Raw genomic sequence first — 23,257 nt, forward strand, 5'->3', positions numbered from 1 at the left:
TCTTGGTTTTCTCTTCTATTAAGTGGGAAAAATAATCATACCTCCCTCATCAGGTTGCCAGAATCAAATGGTATAATACACATAATTGCTCCAGAATAGTAAAGACTATTTTATCAACAAACATCAACTAGGTTCACATGTGTGCAAATGCCTGGAGAGAAGTCTTAAAGGAATTCCGCCCCCTCCCTCCCCGCCCCCACGGAGATTATCTCTGGGTTTAGGAGAGTTCCATTTTTAAAAAAAATTTTAGTGTTAAAATTTTCTACAACTGTTATGAAGAGAGTAAGTCATTTTTTCTTAAAGAAAAAAAGCCTGTGCTTTGAGGCTCTATCATTCTCTATTAGGTTAAATCATATTAAATTGCCAATATCTGACCATTTGACCTATAAGAATGGCAATTTGTATGTTTCAGCTTCTTAGCTGCATGACCTTTGGGTTGCTTACTCTCCTCATCAGCTAAATAAGGGCTATTATCCCTGCTCAGAGTGTACTGGGAAATTGTTCAAGAGCTTGGCTCTGTCCCGGGCACATGGACAAAGCTCAATAAATAGAGGCTATTCGCCACCAGCACCATCATCACCTTCACAGCAGTAAGAAGTCACCTGGTCTCCAGGCTTGGGTCTGATAGCAACAAGGAAATTCTTCTTTCCAGAGCTCTCCAAAGCCTCTTCGACTTACATTGAAATTTACTTTCGTTGAAAAATACAGGTAGCTAGGGTCTTGCACACAGGACTTGGGTGGTTAATAATCCCAGGTCAACCGGATTACAGGGGACCCAGGCATCTCCATGGGATCTGGGGACTTTGTGGAGTGGGCGAGAAATGGACCATCAGGAGGATTCAACTTCTTGCACCTTCTTCTCTGACAAAAGGGCGGGGGAGGGGAGGCAATGTTTCAGTCTCCCGCTTGGAATGGGGGTGGAATGGGCACATTTTGTATAGGGGCTCCTCTTGGAACTGTTCGAATCCCTCCAGGGGCTGAGCAGGGAACTATGTAATGAAGGTTACAGCGTATACGGGGGAGTGGTGAGGCCTGTGGCCAATTGGAGACTTCACACCCCACTTTAGATGTGCAAATTCTTTTTTTAAATTAATTAATTTATTTTAGTTGGAGGCTATTACTTTACAATATCACGGTGGTTTTTGCCATACACTGGCATGAATCAGCCACGGGTGTACATGTGTCCCCCATCCTGAACCCCCTCCCACCTCCCTCCCCATCCCATCCCATCCCTCTGGGTTGTCCCAGTGCACCAGCTTTGAGTGCCTTGTTTTTATATATGCAAATTCAATCTTTCCTTTAAAACTGCTGTTAAAAAATAAAAACAAAACAGTTCCCCATTTTGCAGCAATGCTATATGTAAAGGGTCCAGACTTACTGAAGTTTCCATGAATAAGGGAACCCTTCCATTTTCCTCTCATTCTACAGAAGGGATCCAGAGACAGCCTGTGACTTCCTCAAGAGCACCCAGCATGTCTGCAGCAGAGCCAAGCTCTGGACTCCTGGGGCAGTGCCCTCCCCTCAGGGCTAGGCTGTCTCTTGCTCTTGTTTGTCCACACCTCACTAAGGGCCCTAAGGCAAGTCCCTTGCATTCTTTGAGCCTCAGTTTCCCTATCTGTAGCTCATGGGAGTTGGACTTAATACTCTCTAAGGACCTCACTGCTCTGGTGTATTCAGAGGAGGGGGCAGCGTGTGGGAAGGGCAGGGAACCAGGATTAGGCCAGAGGTGGGGCTCTGAAGAGAGCTTCCCTGGGGGTTCAGATGGTAAAGCACCTGTGTGCAATGCAGGAGACCCGGGTTCGATCCCTGGGTTGGGAAGATCCCCTGGAGAAGGAAACGGCAGCCCACTCCAGTACGCTTGCCTGGAAAATCCCATGGATGGAGGAGCCTGGTAGGCTACAGTCCATGGGGCTCTGAAGATAAAAAGTCAGAGACTCTAGGTTGGGGCTTAATCAGGCACAGCTGCCACGCCTGCTGCAGGTACAGGGCTCAGAACCTGCCTCCTACAACCCCACACTGTCCCTGGGGGTTGGGGTGGGATTGGGCTTGTGCTCCAGCCAGGGGGATAAAATTAGGGTGGCAGTGTCTTGGAGCTGTTGACAAAGCTCACTCACCCCAAACTGGTCAGTAAATCACGTCTGAGCTCAGGGCCCCTGTACTCTCACCCCCCCGCATCCTCCCACTTCCTCTCCCAGCCTCGCGGGGCTCTGGCCCACGCCCACTCCTCCCATGTCTCACAGCTGGATCCCAGCTTCAACGCTGGGTCCCCGCTCAGGGCATCATCCCCGCTGGTATCAGCCTCCGCCTCTCAGAGCCTGTGCTATGCCCTGCATCAGCTGCTGGTCTGATAAGATAATGGACCTAAGGTGTCCAGGGCTGATAAGGAGAGGATCGCTCCAGGGGCCCCATACCAGCGCCTCAGAGGGGAGTTTTACACACGATCTAAGGTGGGCCTTCCGGAGAAGTTTATGCAAGTCCCGTGACTTGGACTAACCTGGGAGTCATGTAGGGCAATAATCAACATCATTGTAACAGCAGGCACACATATGGTGCCCTCCACAAACTAGGGACTCTTCCAAGTGCCTGCCATTCTTAGACTATGACAAGCCCACGCAGGAGGTATCTTTGATTATCCCCATTTTACAGATGGGGAAAGGGAGGCACAGAGAGGTGCTGGAATTAGCTCAGGTCACACAGCTAGCAAATGGTGGTGGCAGACCTGAATCCTGGCTCTGGGTTTAATCGCTATACCATCCTGCCTCCCCCTCCATCCTTCACTCTCCATAGTGTCAAATATGAGTGTGGGCCTCTGAGTCTGGCTATCTGAGTTCAGAGCCTGGTTCAACCTCCATGTCCCCGCTTCCTAGTCTGTAAAGTGGTCTGAAATAATGGCACCTGCTCAGTGGTTTGCTGTTAGTAGTGAGTTCCTTGGCTCCTGTGAATTGCTTAGCCTAGCACTGGTGCATGGTAAATGTTAGGACTATAAATTATCTCAGGCCTGCCACTTGTTAGCTGTGCCTTTGGACAAGACTGTTCCCCACTCCTTCAGCCTGACTGCCCCTGGGAGTTTCCACCGTTCCCCACACACCCTTCCACCTCCCTCCGACCTGCAGACACTTAATCAGCTCCAAAGCCAGGCCCGGCTTCTGTCCCTCGGGCCCTGGGCTGGACCTCCACACTCTTCTCCCCACCACTGACTTTGCACGGTACCTCTGCAGCCTTGGTCTGGAACCATCCATGGAGCCTCATGCTGCCTTCCCCTCCATCACAACCTCCAACCCCACCCTCACCCCATAGCTGTCTGGGGAAAAAGAAGAGGTTTCCCAATCAACAGCGCTGGGAAGGATAAGACGTGGGCTTCCCAGGTGGCACAGTGGTAAAGAATCCGCATGCCAGTGCAGGAGACACAAGAGATGCAGGTTCCATCCCTGGGTCAGGAAGACCCCCTGGAAGAGGAAATGGAAACCCATTCCAGTATTCTTGCCTGAAAAAATCCCATGGACAGAGGAACTTGGCAGGCTACAGTTCATGGGGTCGCAAAGAGTCAGACACGACTGAAGCGTGTACGGTGTACAATGAGTGCCAATGACGTCAGTACACGTCATTGGCAAAGCCCTTCTTGTCTTTTAATAGCTCTCCTTCCTGCTTCTAAGGAGTATGGGAGTAATTGGGTGGTAGCCACAGGGCAGGGCCCAGGATGGTCCCCCAATCTGGCATCGTTCAAGCAGGCTCTGTGTGACAAATGGTCACAGTAATGGCCCCCAAGGAACCATGCCTTCCAGTATAGAACCCTCCCGCCTGAGCTGAGCGCTGTGATTGGCTTTGGCTAACGGGACATCAGCAAACACAATGCAAGCAGAGGCTTGAAAAGCACCTCTGCACTGGGGCTTGCCCTCTTACTGCCGTAACCCCTCTGCTGCCATGTGAAAATCTGGCGAGTCTGCTGGAGTCACATGGGCTAAGTGTCCAGCCAGCATCAACTGACAGACACGTGAATGAGGCTATCAGAGACTGTTCAGCCCCAGTCAAAGCTTCAGGCTGGAGACGTATGGGACATGCATGTATGCTTAGCTGCTCAGTCGTGTCTTACTCTATGTGACCCCATGGGCCTCCTAGGCTCCTCTGTCCATGGAATTCTCCAGGCAAGAATACTGGAGTGGGTTGCCATTCCCTTCTCTAGGGGGTCTTCCCGACCCAAGGATCGAGCCCCAGTCTCCCGCATTGCAGGTGAAGTCTTTTACTGGCTGAGCTACCAGGGAAGCCCCAGAGATGCACAGTGACCCTAGGTGAAATTGACAGAAGAGCTGCGTGGCCACAGTACAGCTGAAACTGCTGAACCACAGGATCATGGTCAGGAGCAAATTAGATGATTGCTATTTTGAGCCACTAAGGTTGGGGGTGGTTTGTTATGCAGCAATAGATAATGGATACAACTGCTTTCCCCAAGCATCTCACTGGCACCTCAATCCCAAGCCCAGAATGAACATATCATTGTTCATTTATCCCCCAATCTTCCCTTCCCCTTGTGCCTCTCATCTCAGAAATGGGCACCTCCATCTGCCAAATCACACATCTGAAGCCACCCTTGACTCCTTTCTTGTTTTTTCGAAGAACAGCCAATTTTATCTCCTAAATAACTCTTGAATCTTTCTCTTTGCTTCTCCTTTTTTGCCCCTGCCCATTTGACCTCATCACAGGTCATCCAGGCCAGTGGTCATCAGAGTAGGGTTCACACCCCTCAGAAGATACTCCAGACAATCCATAGGGGTTGCCAGAAAAGAGATATTAGCACTGCTATTCCTACTCATTTTTTCTAAAACATTTAAGAAATTAAAGTCTATTCATAATAAAGAGCTAATTTTTTTTTTTTGCAATGCTTTATTGTGGCATGTGGGATCTTAGTTTCCTGACCAGCTATCCAACCCAAGCCCCCTGCATTGGAAACATGGAGTCTTAACCACTGGACTTCAAGGGAAAAAAAGAAAGAAAGTGAAGTCGTTCAGTCGTGTCAGACTCTTAGCGACCCCATGGACTGTAGCCTACCAGACTCCTCTGTCCATGGGATTTTCCAGGCAAGAGTACTGGAGTGGGTTGCCATTTCCTTCTCCAGGACTGCAAGGGAAGTTCAAAGCTAATACTCTTTATCAGTCTTCATATGTGTTCATTCTTTCAAGTGTTTTGACAACTCAGTAAGTACAATCATTATGTGACAGAGGTTAAAACAGAGGCAGAGAGAGGTTGAGTGATTTGCCCAGGTCTCACAGCTTAGAAGAGGCGGAGGAGAGATGTGAACCAGTCTTGCTCCAGTCGTCCTCAAACTTCCGTGTATTCGAGTCACTTAGAGGGCTTGGTAAAACACAGATTGCTGGGCCCCACCCTTGAGTTCTGGATCAGTAGGTATGGATGGGGGCCCAGGTATTTCTGACAAGTTCCTAGGGGATGCTGAGGTGGCTGGTCTGGGGACCACATTTGAGGACCACTGATCTAGGTTCTTCTACCCCTAAAGGCACTTGGTCAAGTTTGCAACTTTGCAAGCATTTGATATTCAGATGAATCCAGGAGCTTCCTCTGACTTGCTTAGGATGTCAGCTTAGTCCCCCAGCTTTGGAAGGGAAAATGAGGGACTATTAGGCCCCTGAAGAGGGGGGGGTGACATGTATTTCTTCATATTCATCTTGTTGTAACTAATGACAGGGTTTTGTTTTGCTTAATTGACAGCTTTATTATGGAAAATTTTAAGCATACACAAAAACAGAGTGAGTAGCGTGGTGAACATCATGTACCCATTCCCAGCTTTGATGACTGTCACATGGGGTCAATCTTGTTTTTAATTATCCTTCTCCCCTCATTTTCTTTCTTTCTTCTTCTTTTGTTGTGTTAGTTTGAGGTGTGCAGCAGAGTGATTCAGTTGCACATATACATATATCCCTTCTTTTTTCAGATGCTTTTCCCATAGAGATTAACACAGGCTATTGAGTAGAGTTCCCTGTGCTAAACAAGTAGGTCTTGTGGATTATCTATTTTCTATGTAGTTGTGTTTATGTTAATCCCATTCAATCTTGTTTTTATTATCCTTCTCCACCTGTTTCCTTCCTTAGCTTTTCTTTTTTCTTCCCCTCCTCTTTCTCCTTCTCCATCTCCTCCTCCCTCCTCCCCCCCTGCCTTCCCCCTCCTCCTTCCCTACCTCTTTCTCCTTTTTCTTCTTCTTTTTGGCATGAAACGGATCCCAGACATTGTTCTATCCCAGTATGCTTCTCTAACAAATAGGGCTCACTATTCGTTAAATTGCTAAACCTACTTCTAAATAGGTTTAATGGAGAAGGAAATGGCAACCCACTCCAGTACTCTTGCCTGGAATATCCCATGGACAGAGGAGCCTGGTGGGCTACAGTCCCTGGGGTCGTGGAGTCGTACATGACTGAAGCGACTTAGTAGCCACAGCAGCAGCAGGAAATAGGTTTAAAACCACCCACTATGCTATTATCACACCTAATGAAACTCATAATAATGCCTGTGTGTTACATAATACTCACGTTTTATTCAGATTTCCTGGTATTCTCAAAAATGTCTTTTTTTTTTTAGAATTGGCTGGTTTAAATGACTTATTACAGTTTACGTGGACTGGATTCGATTAAGTAGATTGACAGATTGCTACTTAGTTTTAACTCAACTAACCTTCACAAAATGGACTAACGGCTCAAACTGCCAAAAACCACAGATTGAAGGCAAAAGAATAATGTCAGGCAAGCGCAGAAACAAAGGGTAGAGGGATACCTCTTGTGCTCGCTCTCCGTCAGTCACCTTCAGAGTTAAAGAAAAAACCCAATCTAATCACATCTGACAAGAAGTCAAGCAAGATAATTTGAAACTATCTAGAAGACCCTGAGGAATGAATTGCCATTCACTGTCATTCACGGTAACAATGGACCGTGCCTGGAGTGACTGACACCATCACAATCAGTCATTTGAAAATATTTTATATTTCCTTTTGATTTCTTTCCAATTTTCTAATTTACATACATCTGTGATAACGTGCAAAATATATTACTGCAGCAAGATTTAAGTAGAACATAGAAATACGGGGCATGCTTCGAAAATTTGAAGCCCCCCCAGTCCATACAACACTACAGTCTCCACACTGGTTTCCACCTCAAGTCAGGCCCCTTCCCCACCCCCATGCCAGTCCTGGAATGACTTTCTCCATAACCAAACCCAAACTGATCACACTCCTGCTTTCTAATAGATCAAGAAAATGAAGGCCAGCCTGCTTACTCAAGGGAATGGGTCCACCCACTGCTTCCCTCTTTATGCTTCTACAGCACTGTAGGGTTAAACTCCAGCCTGGTCCAGTCTGATGAACACAACGATTCCTGCTGTGCTCACGACCCTCTATTTTCACATGGTTATACTCTACCTGAGCCTCTGAGGCCCGGCTGGGCAGTCACATCCCTCCAGAGGCCTTTCCTGACATCCCCATCTCCCTGCCTGGGTTGTGGGCCCTCCTCTGTGCTTCCATAGAGCGTGAGCATCTGAGGACACTTATGTCTATGTTAGCAGCACAGCCTAGGGGTAAAGAAAACTGAATCCCAACTACAAAGTTGAAATATGGGCTCCTGTGCCTACTGATTATATGACAAGAGACTCAACCTTACTGTAAAATGGGGCTGTGAAGCATCATGGTTAAGTGCGTGGAAATTCAAACTAGGCTGCTTAAGTTTCTTTTTTCCCCTTAATTTAGTTTTATTTAATCTATTTTATTTTTTATTATTTATTTTATACTGGAGAATACAACTATTAACACAACATATTAACAATGTTGTGTTCATTTCAGATGTACAGTAAAGCAATTCGATTATACATATACGTGGGTCCATTCTTTTTAAAATACTTTTCCCATTTAGGTTACCGTAGAAAACTGAGCAGAATTCCCCGTGTAGTCTTTGTTGGTTTTCTGTTTTAAGTATAAGGCTGTGCTGTGCTTAGTCGCTCAGTCGTGGCCGACTCTTTGCGACTCCATGGACTGTAAGCCCACCAGGCTCTTCTGTCCATGGGAATTCTCCAGGCAAGAATACTGGAGTGGGTTGCTATGCCTCTTATAGGGGAGATCCCCTATAAGATAAGATCCCAACCCAGGGATCGAACCCAGGTCTCCCACCTTGCAGTCGGAATCTTTTCCATCTGAGCACCACAGAAGCCCAAGTATGAGGCTACTTAACTTTAAACCAAGGACTTCCCTGATGGCTCAGTGGTAAAGAATCTGCTTGCCAATGCAGCAGACTCAAGTTCAATCCCTGGGTGGGGAAGATCCCTTGGAGAAGGAAATGGCAACCTAGTCAGTATTCTTGCCTGGGAAATCTCATGGACAGAGGAGCTTGGCAGGCTACAGTCCAAGGGGTTGCAAAAGAGTGAGACACGACTTAGCAACTAAAGAACAACAGCAAAATTTAAAACTGCTGTGCTATTGCTAGCCGAACAGTCTTGGGCAAATCACTCCAAGTGCCTAGTTTCTTTCTATGAAAAGTAGAGATCATCATAGTACCTGTCTCTAAGGAATCTGCCTGCCAACGCAGGAGACGTGGTTCGATTCCTGATCTGAGAAGATCCCACATGCCTTGGAACCCCTGTACCACAACTACTGAGCCTGTGCTCTAGAGCCTGGGAACCACAACTACTGAAGCCGGAGCACCCTAGAGTCCGCGCTCCACCAGAGAAGCCACTGCAATGAGAAACCCGAGCACCGAAACTAGAAAGTAGCCCCCACTTGCCTCACCTATAGAAAAGTCTTCGCAGCAGCAAAGACCCAGCACAGCCAAAAACAAATAAATAAAATTGTTATTTTTAAAAAATAGTACCTATCTCATAGGGTGACAGGGAGGATTCAGTGTAAAGCATTTAAAATAGTGTCTGGTGTGTGCATGGATGCTTAGTTGCTCAGTCCTGTCTGATTCTTTGCGACCCCATGGACTGTAACCCAGCAGGCTCCTCTGTCCATGGGATTCTCTAGGTGAGAATACTGGAGTGCCTGGTACATAGTAAGTAATCAATAAATATCAGCTCTGATTAGCACGTGTCTGGATCCCACATGGTTTGTAATAGATTGAGCAAATGAATGAATGAATGGATTGAATTACATTGTACCCGACTGAAAAGAATTACAGTAAGTTGAAATGAATGAAAATTGTGCCCAGGCCTTGCTTGTTCGGCACTGAGCACCCTCTCTGGGCTAGCCCATAAAGCAGTGTAAGGACTTCCCTCCCCAAGTCATCTCCTTGTTCTTCTTTCTACCTCTGAGAGCCCAGGGATGCCTTCCCTTTGCTTTTAGTTAACTAGCTAACATCACTTAGAAACACACAAGCACTCAGCCAGGCTTACATTTCTGTTTCATCTCACGGACCTCACTCAAGGAGGTCCTTCCATTATCACAAACAACATCTTGACTCTCCGAGGTACTTGAAAACTCCTCTCAACTTTTTTGAAAAAGCAGAAGCCACACCACTGTGGATGTCTATCTTGTTGAGAGTCATTCTCATCACGGTCTATGAGTATTTTTAGCTGCGTATATATAAAATAACAACCATCCTACATTCTCTTCAGCCAGAGCTTGTGCCTCAGGATTTGCAGGCAGAAAGCAGACTTCCCAGCCCCTAAGTGAGAAGGAAGCTTCCAAAAGAAAGTTGGTACAGAAATGAGAAAAAGAGACCAAAAAAAAAAAAAAAAGGAAACAAAATCCCTCAAACCCAACACCACCATGAAATTCCTTGCTGTTAAGGAAAGAGAAGAGGGGGTAGTGAAGGCAGAGAATTGTGAAGACCCTTTGGCAAAGGGAAATCTAGGAACAGAGAAAAGGAGGCCCCTCCCTCTGCCCTGACAAATCAAGGAAGGCTTCATGGAAGAGGTGATGGCCACACTGGTCCTAAAGAAGAGACGGCATGTTTGGTTGGGTCTTTGTGCAACAGATCGAAGAGGATGAGGGAACCCCTTTCCTCAGAGACTTTGTGGAAAGGAGGCCCTATGCCCCTGGAGGACCTCCTCTTCCCTGCACCTGCTGTTTGCCTCTGTGACCACCTCCCCTCTGGACACTCACCTCGGTAGGTCCTCAAGAGCTTCTTCGGTTCATCTACTGCAGCTGGATAGGAGGTGAAAAAGAAGAAGATGACAATGAAAATCACCTCCAGCGTTAAGGCCAATGGGGGCAACCAGACCCGCACAGACTTTTGGTACTTAGAGCCCATCCTGTGTCTACCTCTGTGAGGCGTTTCCACCAGCACCGGGCATTACCCTTCGGCCCCACACCCTCTAAGGGGAGGGACAGGAGAGGCACCCGCGGAAGGCCTTATCTCAGGCTGCAAGGCTGGTCCTGCCGACCTATCTATGGAGTTAACACAGGAGCAGAGGGACAGTGACAGGGAGGAGGAAAATGCATTTATTCCAACATTAATTGATTCATTCCATCATTTATTGATTCAAAAAGTAGTTGCTACATTCCTACCACAGGGCAGGCACTGTGTCCAGTTGAAAAGAGGGCATTCATTCACTCGACCCTCAAACACAAGAATCTTCCTTCATCCCTTTTTTCACTTACCTTCACCACATCTTGCAAGAAAGGCAGAGTATAGATCAACACCCTTATTTCACAAATGGGGAAACGGATGCTTAGATGGAGCTTTGGATTGGCAAAATTTCTCTTTAAAATCTTACCACAGGTCAGAGAGGGCACCAAGTGGGCTCTTAAAAACGATATAGTGAATGAATGAATGAATGAAAGCAAAGAACACTATTAAGTCCTGGGGAGGTCCTAGGACCCACAGAGAACTAACTCCTCGGAGCCACACCGTTGAAATTAGTTTTATCTGAATCTGTATTTAAATACAGATTCTGACCTGTTTCTCAATCTTTCAAGGGCAGGTGTGACAAATGAAAGGAGGAGGCAATCCAGCTCTAGGAAAGCCCTGGTGGAAGTCCCGCTCTAGCCCGAGGTTAAAGTTGTCCCCCACTCTTGTCACCTGCTCATAGAGCAGTCCAGGACTTGCCTGGGGCATGAGCACTGCAGTGCATTTGATGATGGTCACCAGCCTCCGTATCCCCACCCCACAATGGACTGTCCCCTGGAACAGGATGTAAGGCACCTGCCATATAGTTCTGCCCCTGCAGCTAACTTTTCCTATGGCCACATCCATTTGCTTAGCAGAAGATCTGAGATATAGAGAAAGGGAGGGAAGGAGGAATCAACATTTTTTACCTTCTACACTGGCCCCAGTCACTGGCCACTGTGTGCAGACTGAATTTATGAGAGCCCAGAGACTAAAACCTGGCTAGGAGTAGCAAGGGGGCAGATTGTAGCCCAACATGAGTGAATATTTTATTGACCATTCATGGGGTAGTGAGCATCCTGTCGCTAGGGGAGCGCAAGCAGAAGCTGATGGTTAGTTGTCAGAGATGTCTTGTGAGTGATTCATATGTGGATTATGGGAGATGTTAATCACCTGGTAGAATCTTCTCTTTTTTGTTTTTAGATGAAACTAAACCCAGAAGGTCACACCCAAGGTCATACAGTCATTGACATTAGTCATTTCTTGCTCAGCACAGCTTTATTTACAAAAAAGAAAAAATTGAGAATAACCTAAATGTACAATAGTAGGAGACTGGTTAAGTAAACTACAAGACACATAATCTGCCACCAATATAATCATTCTGAACATGCAGAAAAATCCAGATGAAACTGCTTTTAAGGTTTATAAAAAGTGGCACAGGGGATATATTATTTGGTGGAGGAAGTTACAGAACAGTGTGCATGTTCCCACTTTTTGAAATAATAATAACAATGTATGTTAACACATGCATTGGGGGAAAAAATTGACTACAAACCACTCCTGGTTACTTTTGGTTTAGGTATCTTGGGGAGCTAAAATTTACTAAGTACTTTAGTACGCTAGGCATTGTTCTAGACACTTTACATGTATGAACTCAGTTAATGAGCCTGTGAGATGGGACTGTTAGCCTTTCTACAAGCTGAGGCACAGCAATATCAGGGGACTTGCCCAAGGTGGTGGGGTTAGTAAGTATTACAGCTAGGATTTCAACCTGGGCAGTCTATCTTGGGCACCTGGGTGTTTAACCACCTAACTTTAGCTCAGATAACTCCTAAGTCGTCTTCTATTTCTGAAAGACTAGCAATGTAGGATTCCAAGCCTTCTGCTATCTCATCAGTAAATAAGGCATAAGTACTGGTTTCTAGAGCTCAGCCCTCATGGTTAGCCTTGGTTTTGATTTCTGGCCTTTTTCAGGCCATCAGTCCTTTTTTTTTTAACTTTAAATTTTGTTTTGGGGTATAGCTGATTAATGATGTTGTGATAGTTTCAGGCAAACAGCAAGGGACTCAGTCATATATACACATGTATCCATCCTCCCCAAAACTTCCCTCCTATCCGGGCTGCCACATAACATTGAGCAGAGTTCCATGTGCTATACAGTGGGTCCTTGCTGGTTATCTATTTTAAACATAGCAGGGTGTACATGTCCATCCCAGACTCCCTAACTATCCCTTCCCCCGATCCTCCCCCCCACCCCAGCAACCACAAGATTGTTTCTAAGTCTGTGAGTCTCTTTCTGTTTTGTAAGTAAGTTCATTTGTATAATTTCTTCCTAGATTCCACATATAAGGGATGTCATACGATATTTCTCCCTCTTTGTCTGACTTACTTCACTCAGGATGACAATGTCTAGGTCCATCCATGTTGCTGGAAATGTCATTTCATTTTTAATGGCTGAGTAATATTCCATTGTGTATATGTACCATGTCTTCTTCATTCATTCCCCTGTCGACGGACATTCAGGTTGCCTCCACGTCTTTGGTCATGGAAGGTTCCTTAACAGGGGACTCCCCTGTGAGGGGAGAAGTGAATGTGATCCTTGTTGGCCTGGGTCCTGTACCAGCAGGCTGTGAAGCAGGCAGCTGTACCCACCTACCCAGGGGCACCAAATGTCAGGCAGATGAACACTAGAGATTTCCAGTCGCTGCCAGCCCCTGGGCTTGGGGCCCTTGACGGTTGTGTTTACATGCCGGCACACTCAGTGACGATCGCAGCTGCTTCCCACAGGGGCACCCGAAAGCCCTGTGTGTCCTGATCCTGCCCAGGGAGAGGCAGACCACCTGACAAGAGGGCCAAGCTCCTGCATGAACAGACAGGCTTTCTTTAATAAAAGGGAGCTGACCCCACAGGTGGCCTCTCCCAGATGACTGATCAAAAGGGGAGTTTTCTCTCTTCCTCTCTGTCTCTTGCAAAAGACCCCTGTTTTCTGATGACAGTTCCAGATAGTCTGACTCCAAATCTTCAAGGCAGGGTCCCTGGGAAAGCACACGCGATCTAGAGCAGAAATGTCATAAATCAAATGTTAATTGTCAACTCTAGGTGGGAAGTGAATGGCTTTTCACTACCTTTGTCTCAACTTTTTAGGTTTATGTTTGAAGTTTTTCATAACAAAGTGTTTGGGGGGTATGTTCTGTGTGTACCTGCTGTTTCCCATGCCAAAAGCACCCCTCCCCTCAGGTATCTACATGCTCCTGCCCTCACTGACTCATATCCAAATGACACGAGACCAGGAACTTCTGACTGTTGTATCCTCAGCACCTGATGCTTAGTCCATAGCGGGTGCTCAAGAAACACCTGTTGACTGAATAACAGCTGCCGACTCTGGAATGCCAAGCACTGGACCCAGCATTTCACAGACATTATTTCATTTACCCTTTCCCTCAAACCTGTGAGTATAGGCATCACCACTCCCATTTGACAGATGAGAAAACTGCTGCTCAGAGAAGTGATGCAAGCACCCAAAGTCACATAGCTAGTAAACAGCAGAGCTGGAACCCAACCCACATCCATCTGATGCCACGGCTTTTGCTCTTAACTGCTTTGCACTTCTGTCTTCCATTAACTAAACCACTTACAGTCTCAATTTCCTTATGAGTCAAATAAGATGAGCTGCTTTGCTTTCCTCACAGAGTTATTATAAATGTGGGACTACATAAGCATGCTTGGCAACCTGTGTTTTGGAAATGAAGGTGTGCAAGTGGTGCCCTGACTGTGGCCTCCTGGTCTGAGTGACTAGACTTCCTACAGGTATGATGAATCAAATCAGAGAGACTACGCTTGCTCCTTGGAAGGAAAACTATGACCAACCAAGATAGCATATTAAAAAGCGAAGACATTACTTTACCAAAAAAGGTCCATCTAGTCAAAGCTATGGTTTTTCCAGTAGTCATGTATGGATGTAAGAGTTGGACTATAAAAAAAGCTGAGCGCTGAAGAATTGATACTTTTGAACTGTGGTGTTGGAGAAGACTCTTGAGAGTCCCTTGGACTGCAAGGAGATCCAACCAGTCCATCATAAAGAAAATCAGTCCTGAGTGTTCACTGGAAGAACTGATGCTGAAGCTGAAACTCCAATCCTTTGGCCACCTGATGCAAAGAATTGACTCATTGGAAAAGACCCTGATGCTGGGAAAGATTGAAGGCAGGAGGAGAAGGGGATGACAGAGGATGAGATGGTTGGATGGCATCACCGACACGATGGACATGAGTTTGAGTAGGCTCCAGTTGGTGATGGACAGGGATGCCTGGCATGCTGTAGTCCATGGGGTCACAAACAGTCAGACACGACTGAGCGACTGAAATGAACTGTAGCTTTCACGTGTAATCATCCATTTTCTGTAGAAACAGGACTCTATGAGAACACTGCCATGCCCTCCTTATCTGAGTTAAATATTGGAAAACTCAGTCATGGGCAGTGACCAAGGAGGTAGGTAGGCCCCCTACATCTTCTCTCTGGAATCCTGTCCACACCAAAGGTGTGATTTTGATCTGGGCATGCTTAGTTAGAGCGTGGCTAAGTCAATCATTTATCTATTTAACAAACATGAGCTTTGGAGTCAGGCAACCTGGGTTCAAATCCTAGCTCTGCAAATTATTAGCTGTGTGACCTTGGGCAAGATGATCAATATCTCTGAGTCTGTTTCCTTCTCTGTAAAGTGGAGAAAAATCAGTATCCATCTCATAGGTTGGTTGTAAAAATTAAACGAGGTAGTACACATAAAGTGTCACATATGTAGAGAACTTACCATAAATGTTAGAAATGATTATTATTACATAAACTTGACATGTTTACATTAGAAAACCTCAAAAATGCAGAGGTGAGTAAAACTTACATAGAGCACCCACGATTTCATCATCTCTCCAAACCAGCTCTACTTCTTTTTGTATATAATCTTTCAGATTTTTTTCTATTCATGTGAATTCATGCCTTGTTTTTTTCCCCCTACAAAAAATGACATTATATAGCACATGTTTAGTAACTTGCTTTTTTTCATGAACAGTATATCATAAGCAGTTTCCAAACGAGGAAAAATCTTTCTATGACACTATTATGGTGGATAAAGGTCCAGGCTCAGACACTAGACTACCTGCATTTGAATCCTAGCTCTATCACTTACTGTGTAACCTTAGGCAAATGACTTAGCTTCTCTGTACCACAGTTTTCTCATCTGTAATACAGCACCAGTAGTAATCTCTTGGGCTCCCCAGGTGGTGCTAGTGGTAAAGAACTCGCTGGCCAATGCAGGAGACATGGGTTCAATTCCTGGGCTGAGAAGATCCCTGAAGGCGAGCATGGCAGCCCACTCCAGTATTCTTGCTTGGAAAATCCCATGGAATGAGGAACCTGGCAGGCTACAGTCCATAGGGTCGCAGAGAGTCAGACACAACTGAAGCGACTTAGCACGCATGCACAGTCATCTCTTCCTTATAGGGTTGCTGTGAGAATTAGATCAAAACGCATAGGATACTTAGAGGAGTATCCACACAAAATAAGTGTTATGTGTCATTATTCTCCAGGGCACACTGACTTCCATGGTAAGGCAATGTGATCATTTGTTTGACCAGCCCCCTCTGGGATATCTGGGTTATTTATAAAACTGTTTATGTTCTAAACACTACTATAAATATCTTTCATTAACAGGGTTCTCTGGGGACATGTATAAGAGGTGGCCATCCAAAGTCTGGACTTTCCTGTGACTCCCATGAGACAGGAACAAAGCTGAAGGCAGGTGAGCCAGCCTTGCCTGGTGGGCTTGAGGGGATAAAAGCTGCTGAAAAGGTGGGCATGCAATTTCCTTGGATGTGAAACAGCACGTGATGATCTCCTTCAGGCTATTCTGAGCTCAGTTGAAACCTATGTGCCAATCCCAACCCCTTGGCCATCTGAAAGTCCCAAGAGAAGAGGAGGAATGGCCCTGAATTCCTGTCTGGCACTTGGTCTTTGGAATGAGAGCAAATGATTTCTCTTTCTTGTCTTACTCATCTGTTAAATGGCCACTGCTGATCTCCCCTGCTTCCTGATTGGTGGAGGAAGGGTGGGGAGCTGGGGAGCTCTGTATTAGGCAGGAGGCCTGCCTCATCTCAGGCCAGTTTTGTGTGCTGAGGATCCTAAAAGGTCCTTTCAGTTTGAAAGGCTGGAACTTAGGTAAAGCCAAAGGGGTTTGGAGTAAGGTGGGCCAGGAAAATACAGAGTCCAGCTGGGGCAGTAGGAGTGAGAGGAAGGGAATGAAGAAGGGAAGACTTACAGTTGTATGTCCTTGGACTCTTGGCAAGGAGGCCTTTCCCATCATTCCACTCCAGGCAATCATTAGATCAACCATCCTTAACATCAAGAGTTATTTACAGGCACCAGAGGAGGTGCCTAGAGCATCAAGGCTCCATGCAGCTTAGCTTGTGACTCAAGCCAAATTCCTTTACCATAGCAACTGCATGACCTTATTTTCTCTGAGCCTCAGTTTTCTCACCTGCAAAATGGAGCTAATATATTCTGCTTCTAAACATAGGGCTTGAAGTGATTCTAAGAGGTAATCTTGGCACAGAGTGGACAGGTCACTCAACTCAGGACACCAGCAAGTTGACATCTCAAGTGGGACTGGAACCCAGACCTCCAGATTGCTTCTTCTTGGGCCATCATCCTGGGATTCTCTCTGCCCTTCCTCTGCTCCCATGAAGCCCAACAACTAACAGTAACTCCCAGTCACTTTATACTTCTCCACAGCCCTTGTCAGGAACCTGTTTGATGGGAGGCTAGCCAGAGAGCTTCAGAAAGCTGGTAAGTGTCCCCAGTGCCTCTCCCATCCTTTTTCTGGACTATTTACCCGTCCATTCCACAGTCTGCCATGGCACTGTCCTAGACAACAGGGACCCAGTGTGGAGTGGGAAAGACCAAAGATATGGCCTCTAACCTTGCAGAGTTGACTTAGTTGCTGGCCCAGGTAATCTGGAAACTTGCAGTCATGAAGAAGAGGGCTATTCCAGCTGGCAGACCCTGTGGAGTCTGAAGCCATGATCTCACCATGTACCTATGCCTTCAAGCCTTCAGTTATATTGATTTAGGTATCCTTCTCTGTGAACCAACCTGTATCCTTTTCCATGAATCAACCTGCCTTGGCAACCAACCGTGGCAACTTGGCAACAGAAGTCTTTTTCTGTTGCTTCAAGCAGAGTATTAGGTTCAGATGCTTTCACAATGATAGGTAGCCTTGGTGAAACTTTGAGCTCACAGAGTTTGTTATCCTTGGCTGCCCAGTGACACTTTATCAAAAGGCTGGAGTAGAGGTGAAGGATGAAAAACAGATATACTGTTAACAGAAATGACTTGCAGTAACCTATTGCATGTCTGTCCCTGAGAGTTCATCATCTGGTAATAGCCTTCAAACAAACCTGAGTGAAAACAGAGGCTCTGAGATATTCAGTAACTTGCCCAAGCTAGCAAGTGGCCAAGCTGGAATTTCAATCCAGGTCTGAAAAAGCAGATACTCTTGCAATTTTTCTAAATGCATCTCTACAGGGTATGAATCCAGTCCCCAAGAAGCTTTTCATCCAGGTGAATGGACAAGCCTCATCCAAGAAACCACAAATTAGGAACAGTACTGCTGGAGATGCTCTCTGTAGAAGCAAAGGCACGTAAGAGGAAAGATATAGTTGTCTTAGTGGATTTGAGGACAGTGAATAGATTAAGGCTTGCTGGCCTGGGGAGGCCTGGAAAAGAGGGGTGGGTCCCCCTGTGACCAGCTTTGGATGCCATAATAAACAGAATGGGTCTTCTTTTCCAGGCACTGGGTAATCTTTGTGAAGATTTGTGACAGTATAAAGTAACAGCAGTAGCTGAGGATGATGCATTTGGGATAAATTACAAGTTCCTTCTTGGGGTGGATTTTTATTTAAGGGAATGATCACAGGGCTGGGAGACGTCCACACATCCCAGGACAAAACAAGATGGCATCTGCTTTCCTGTAAGTTTTTTAAATGTGTTGTAAGACCATCTAACAGTCCCTCTGTTGGTGAATGGTTAAGTTGGTACAGTCACTTCATAGGAGATGTTGCAACCATCAGAAATATTTAGGAAGGATGAATTCATTATAACATGTTAAAATGCTTATGTCAAAGAACAGAACTACAAAACTGAAAGTCTAATACAATCATATTCTGCTTAATAATAATAAAAACAACAGTAATAGTAGTAATATATCATCCAGGGGGAGGAAACTGGAAAGACAGGGAAAAATACAGAATGCTAACAGTTCTGTTAAGGTGATGAGATCCATGGGTGTCTTTCCCATCCCCCGCCTTCAGCAACTTCTCTGTTTCCCCAGTTTTTCTTTACTGACATGCATTCCTCTTTTTGACATCTACTCTTTTCCTTTCTCTTAAAAAAAAAAACAACTTTGTCTTTTCTAACTGCTATTTTGCCATACCTATGCTGCAGGGGAGCAATGAGGAGTAAAAGAACAAATAGATGCAGAGCACCCAGCACGGTGCTTCGCAGAGAATTGGGCGCTCTAGGAATGTTAGGTAAGAAGGGTCACTGACCCAGCTTCCCCGCGGCACCAGAACCCTGCCCGGAGGCAGAGACGCTTCCGACGTCGATGCTCGCCAGGTCCAGCAGGCGCGGTGCCCAAAGAAGCCGCCGCCGCCGCCAAAGTCAGCCCTGCGGACGTGGAGCCCGGGCCGCACCGCCCCACACACACCCACCGCGGCAACCTCGCGCGACGGCGCGCGCACCACGGCCCCGCCCCTGTGACGCGCCTCCAGGAGGCGGGACCACGGAGGCCCCGCCCCACGCCTCCTCCGATTGGCCGCCGCGCTGTCACCACCACGTCGCGGGAAGCTGGCAGGGTGTGTGAGTGTGTGTGTGTGTGTGCGGTTTGCTTTGTCATTCGTACACCCGTCGCTCGCAGACGCGGCCGGCTTGGCCGAGCACTCCAGGATCCTCAGGAAGGGCCCCCGGCGCTGTCCCTGGCGCTTCCCGGACGAGGAGGATGCGGCGAGCCCCTTACATAAGGATGCGGCGGACTGGAGTTTCAGTTCAGCACAGAAACGCGCATGCCGCAAACCCAGGCCTCGCGATTTCATAGGGCACTAGGGATAGCTTAACAATGAAAAAAAGCACCTCATGCTCTAATGTGAATTCTCATACAGTGAAATGCAACCCAACAATAAAGAAATGCACCTTCGTAACAAGGCAGAATATTAGGATGTTATATTTATAGGGCCTATTTATAAGCCTCTATTTAAATCGTTTCTGATAGGCTCGGACGCAGGCCCAGACACCTTCATGATTGGTGCACTCTTCTGTCCTTCAAAGAGGTGGGTTCTAGAGTCCGTTTTGCCTCAGCGGGCCCCAGGATTGGCCGGTAGCAGCGTAGCGGCGCCTGCGATTGGTCCTAGAGGTCGTCCGTCGGAGCGGTGGAGGCGGGGCAGGCGGCTGGCTGGTGCTGGGGCGGGCGGGCCCCGGAATTGTCATTTCTTTGTTTCCGAAGGCGGAGGAAGCTCTGAGCGCCCCCCTCCCTCCTCCCTGTCCCACCCCCTCCCCCCCGGGTGCTGGCTCCATGTCTGTGTGACCGGCCCCAGGGGTAGAGTCCAGGCCCGACGCGGGGCGGGCCGGTGGCGGCGGCGGCTGCGGCTGAGGTGAGAGACGGCTGCGGCGGCGGCGGCGCGGGCACCCGGCCCCCCAGCGGGAGGATGAAGCGGCGGAACGCCGACTGCAGTAAGCTCCGCCGCCCCCTAAAGCGAAACCGGATCACCGAGGGAATCTACGGCAGGTGAGCGGCGGAGACCCCTGCCTCCGCCGGCGCGGGCCCCGCGGGCCCCCCGGCCGGCTCCGGAGGGGACGGGCCCCGTTATGTAACCCCGACTAGGCCGCACGCCCGCGCCGGGGGCTCCTCGGAGGAGCGCTGCCCAGGAGGGAGGGGGCCCCGGGGGTCCGCCCCAGGGAGCGCGGGGCGTGGCGAGGGCCGCCGGCCCGGCTTCGAGGGCGCGGCGGGCGCGGGCTGAGGGAGCCGCCGCGCCGCCGTTGGGAGCGTCCGGGCCCCGCCGGGGGGGAGGGGCGGCGACCCCTTCCCCGCCCGCGCCCGCCGGGCCCTCGGGGCCGCTCCCGGGGCCCACGGGCCGCCTCTGTCCCCCCGGCCCTCAGTCCCCTCTGGCCCGGGAGTCGCCGGCCCGGGCTGGGAGGCGCGTGGACCATATGCCCCGGTGACGGGGAAGGCTGACAAAGTTGGGAGCAGACAGGGCCCCCCTCCCGCGGTCCCTCGGCGGACCGGGCAGGTGGTCACGTTGCCCCCTCTCGCCTTTTACTTCTCTTACGGGATCTCAAACTTGACACCGACTGCTGAAGCTCATACCCACCCCCCCAAATCCTGCGCTGTGGCCCCGCTCCAGTCTCAGGCGAGATGACCCTTTTCTCAGCCGCATTATTTTGCCAATTCTAAGCAGATAGTTTTCTTCGAACCCGTTAAAAGGGATTTTTCTCCAAACTCACGTGGTTTTTTTTGTTGTTGTTTGTTTGATTTGTTTTTAATCCTCCCCAAAGCAAAGCCGGGTCCCTTTCAATAGAAATTGAATTCAATACCGAGGGGTAGGACAACAGGTTCACGGGGCAACTGAGGGACCATCCCAGCTTCCCTCAGCAGCGTTTGTGTTCGACTGTTATTTTCTGATCTCACTGTGTTAATTCTAAATGGAACTTGCCTTCATAAAGAAATGATTTAAGAGGAGAAGTGGTTAGTTTACAGAGGAGAATTCTCAGGATGTGCATATAAGCTTAATTGAATCCTGGCGGTGTTTTACAATTTATCTATTCTAGCTGTGGAACTTACAGAAATACGTGAGGTAACTGATGACACCCAGCTTGGCCTGAGCGTAACTGTACACCTTGCTCATGCCACTGTTTACACGTTTAGAAAGATTGCTTTTCACAAGCAGCTGACTGAAGTAAACATTGGGTGTTTTCTTTATTTCAAGCTTAAAAGCAGTTAAGAAGTCAGTTAAAGTAAGTTCTTGGATATATCCTTACGTAACGAGCCATAGATCATAGGAAGAGTTCATTCATTCAACAAATACCTGCACTATGTGCCAGGCCCTGTTCTAGCTAGTAAGAGTATGGCAGTAAGTAAAGCAGGCCAAAAATCCATGCTGAATCAATCAAACCTGACCAATTAAACAAAAGCTGTAAAAGCCAAAAACATTTTTCCTACAAATTTAATGATGGGGGGAAGTTCTCTTCAAGTTACTTACACACACTCTAATTTTTGAATAAGGGAAGGGTTTTCCCCCTGCCTATTGAAAATGATTTGAACAATTTAATATTAATGGTGACACAATAGAAAAAGCTTGTTAAGCAGAGTTGGTAAACCAAGGACAACGGTGCTATTTGAATGGCTGCTATTTACAGTGATGATGTACCTGTTATAGTCAGAAGATTGAGAATCCCATATTGTTTCCATGTTTTCCGTTGTATTGCAACTTCTCTTGTATTTGAACATATATGCGCAGTTTAGTACATGCCTCATAGTTAACGCTTAGAGTGCATCAGTGTGAAGAAGTGAATGTATTGTCTAATGAAGTTCTATTAGTTTACTAATGAACTTTTGAAATTTGAATTTTCTTACCCTAAAGGTTAATAGTAAATACCCTATGCAATGGTTCCGAGTTTCATCTGTAAGATTGTGAAAAACCAGTAGTATTTCAGCTCTCAAATCTGTTTATGCTTCTCTTTGATGCTCTTTAAGTTAAATGTTAATAAAAGACCTACATATATTTGTATCTTTCTTTTCTCTTGGAGCACCATATATCAAGTGAGCGTTTCAATTTACTTATCTGTTTCTTGGTTTATATTATTTATATTTCTTAGTTTATATTATTATATTATGGAATATTATGATCTGAAGAACAAGATCATAGTGTTAGGGGTTTTTTGCAGTTTTGTTTTCAAAAAGAGATTTAGAAAATTTTCAGTTATTTCTAAAGCAGACAGAATGAGCTAGTTATGAATTGTGGTGTTTGAGGATTTGTGAGTATCAAATTTCTGTTCATCATCACATTTAAGTCTACACTAAATTGTTTGTAACACCATCTATTGCCCATTTTGTTTCTCAACGTCTGGCCAATTTTGGTCTCATTAAATAGAGAGCTTTGTTTTTTTCTGAGGCTCTGTTGACAGTTCTGATAACCACTATCTACTGTTTCACAGCATAACCTTTCATGGACTTAATATTTGCATGTTCTCAGTCTGCACAGCTCTGAGCTTGGGCTAACAAGGAGGGAGCTGTGGTGAAGAGAGCCCTGGACTGAGAGTGTCAGGAGACCTAGGCTCAGACTCAAGTGTCCCAGCTCTGCCGTGTGGGACAGACAGGGCAACCCCAGCTTTGAGTCCCAGTTCACTCATCCGTCAAGTGAGTTTTGAGGACTAAAAGGAAATAATGTCCAGTTTGTGAAACTCTGTATAAATTCTAGCATCTTAATACAAACATTATTTAGCATGTTGTTGTTATCACAGTTTACCATATTTGGTTTATTTTTTAAAGGAGTCAGGAAAGACCATAAAATTTGTTACAACTATCAACAAAAGTTGAGTAGACAAAACAAGGGATCAGTTGCAGGTTGGTCTTGCTGAGGGGAAAAAAAAAAAAATCCCTGTTGCTGAAATGCTTTTAATCATGGGCTCCAATCCAGCAACTGTGACTGAGGTGATTGTCAAAAGATACCATTATTATCAGTATGGCTGTGGTAGAATTCTATTTCAGGGGCAAGGTAGATGGAAAATGAATTTTTAGCATTATATTAATGTTACCTGCATTTATGTATATACCCATCATTTGAAAACTGAAATGTATTAGAAATATGTTATTCCAGTCAAGTTAATAATCAGAAATAAGTGAAAGGAAATA

General features: G+C 46.7%; 2 protein-coding genes and 1 long non-coding RNA gene across 3 annotated transcripts in view; 2 read left to right on the forward strand and 1 right to left on the reverse strand.

The window, feature by feature from the left end:
* Positions 1-10,232, reverse strand: part of RHCE (Rh blood group CcEe antigens) — a 39,136-nt gene extending 28,904 nt beyond the window's left edge. Inside the window, exon 1 of the mRNA XM_043909280.1 lies at positions 10,085-10,232. Within this exon, the coding sequence (XP_043765215.1) occupies positions 10,085-10,232 (148 nt within the window). The remainder of the gene's footprint in view (positions 1-10,084) is intronic.
* Positions 10,233-16,063: 5,831 nt separating this feature from the next.
* LOC122698869 lies at positions 16,064-17,992 on the forward strand. Its single transcript, XR_006342446.1, has 3 exons — positions 16,064-16,099; positions 17,089-17,142; positions 17,881-17,992. It is a non-coding gene; the product is annotated as an uncharacterized LOC122698869 (long non-coding RNA).
* Positions 17,993-19,830: 1,838 nt separating this feature from the next.
* Positions 19,831-23,257, forward strand: part of MACO1 (macoilin 1) — a 65,760-nt gene continuing 62,333 nt past the window's right edge. Inside the window, exon 1 of the mRNA XM_043909283.1 lies at positions 19,831-20,134. Coding sequence (XP_043765218.1) covers positions 20,055-20,134 — 80 coding nt within the window. The 5' untranslated portion in view covers positions 19,831-20,054. The remainder of the gene's footprint in view (positions 20,135-23,257) is intronic.

Source organism: Cervus elaphus, chromosome 8, assembly GCF_910594005.1.
Source record: "Cervus elaphus chromosome 8, mCerEla1.1, whole genome shotgun sequence".
In the NCBI taxonomy this organism is placed as follows: Eukaryota; Metazoa; Chordata; class Mammalia; order Artiodactyla; family Cervidae; genus Cervus; species Cervus elaphus.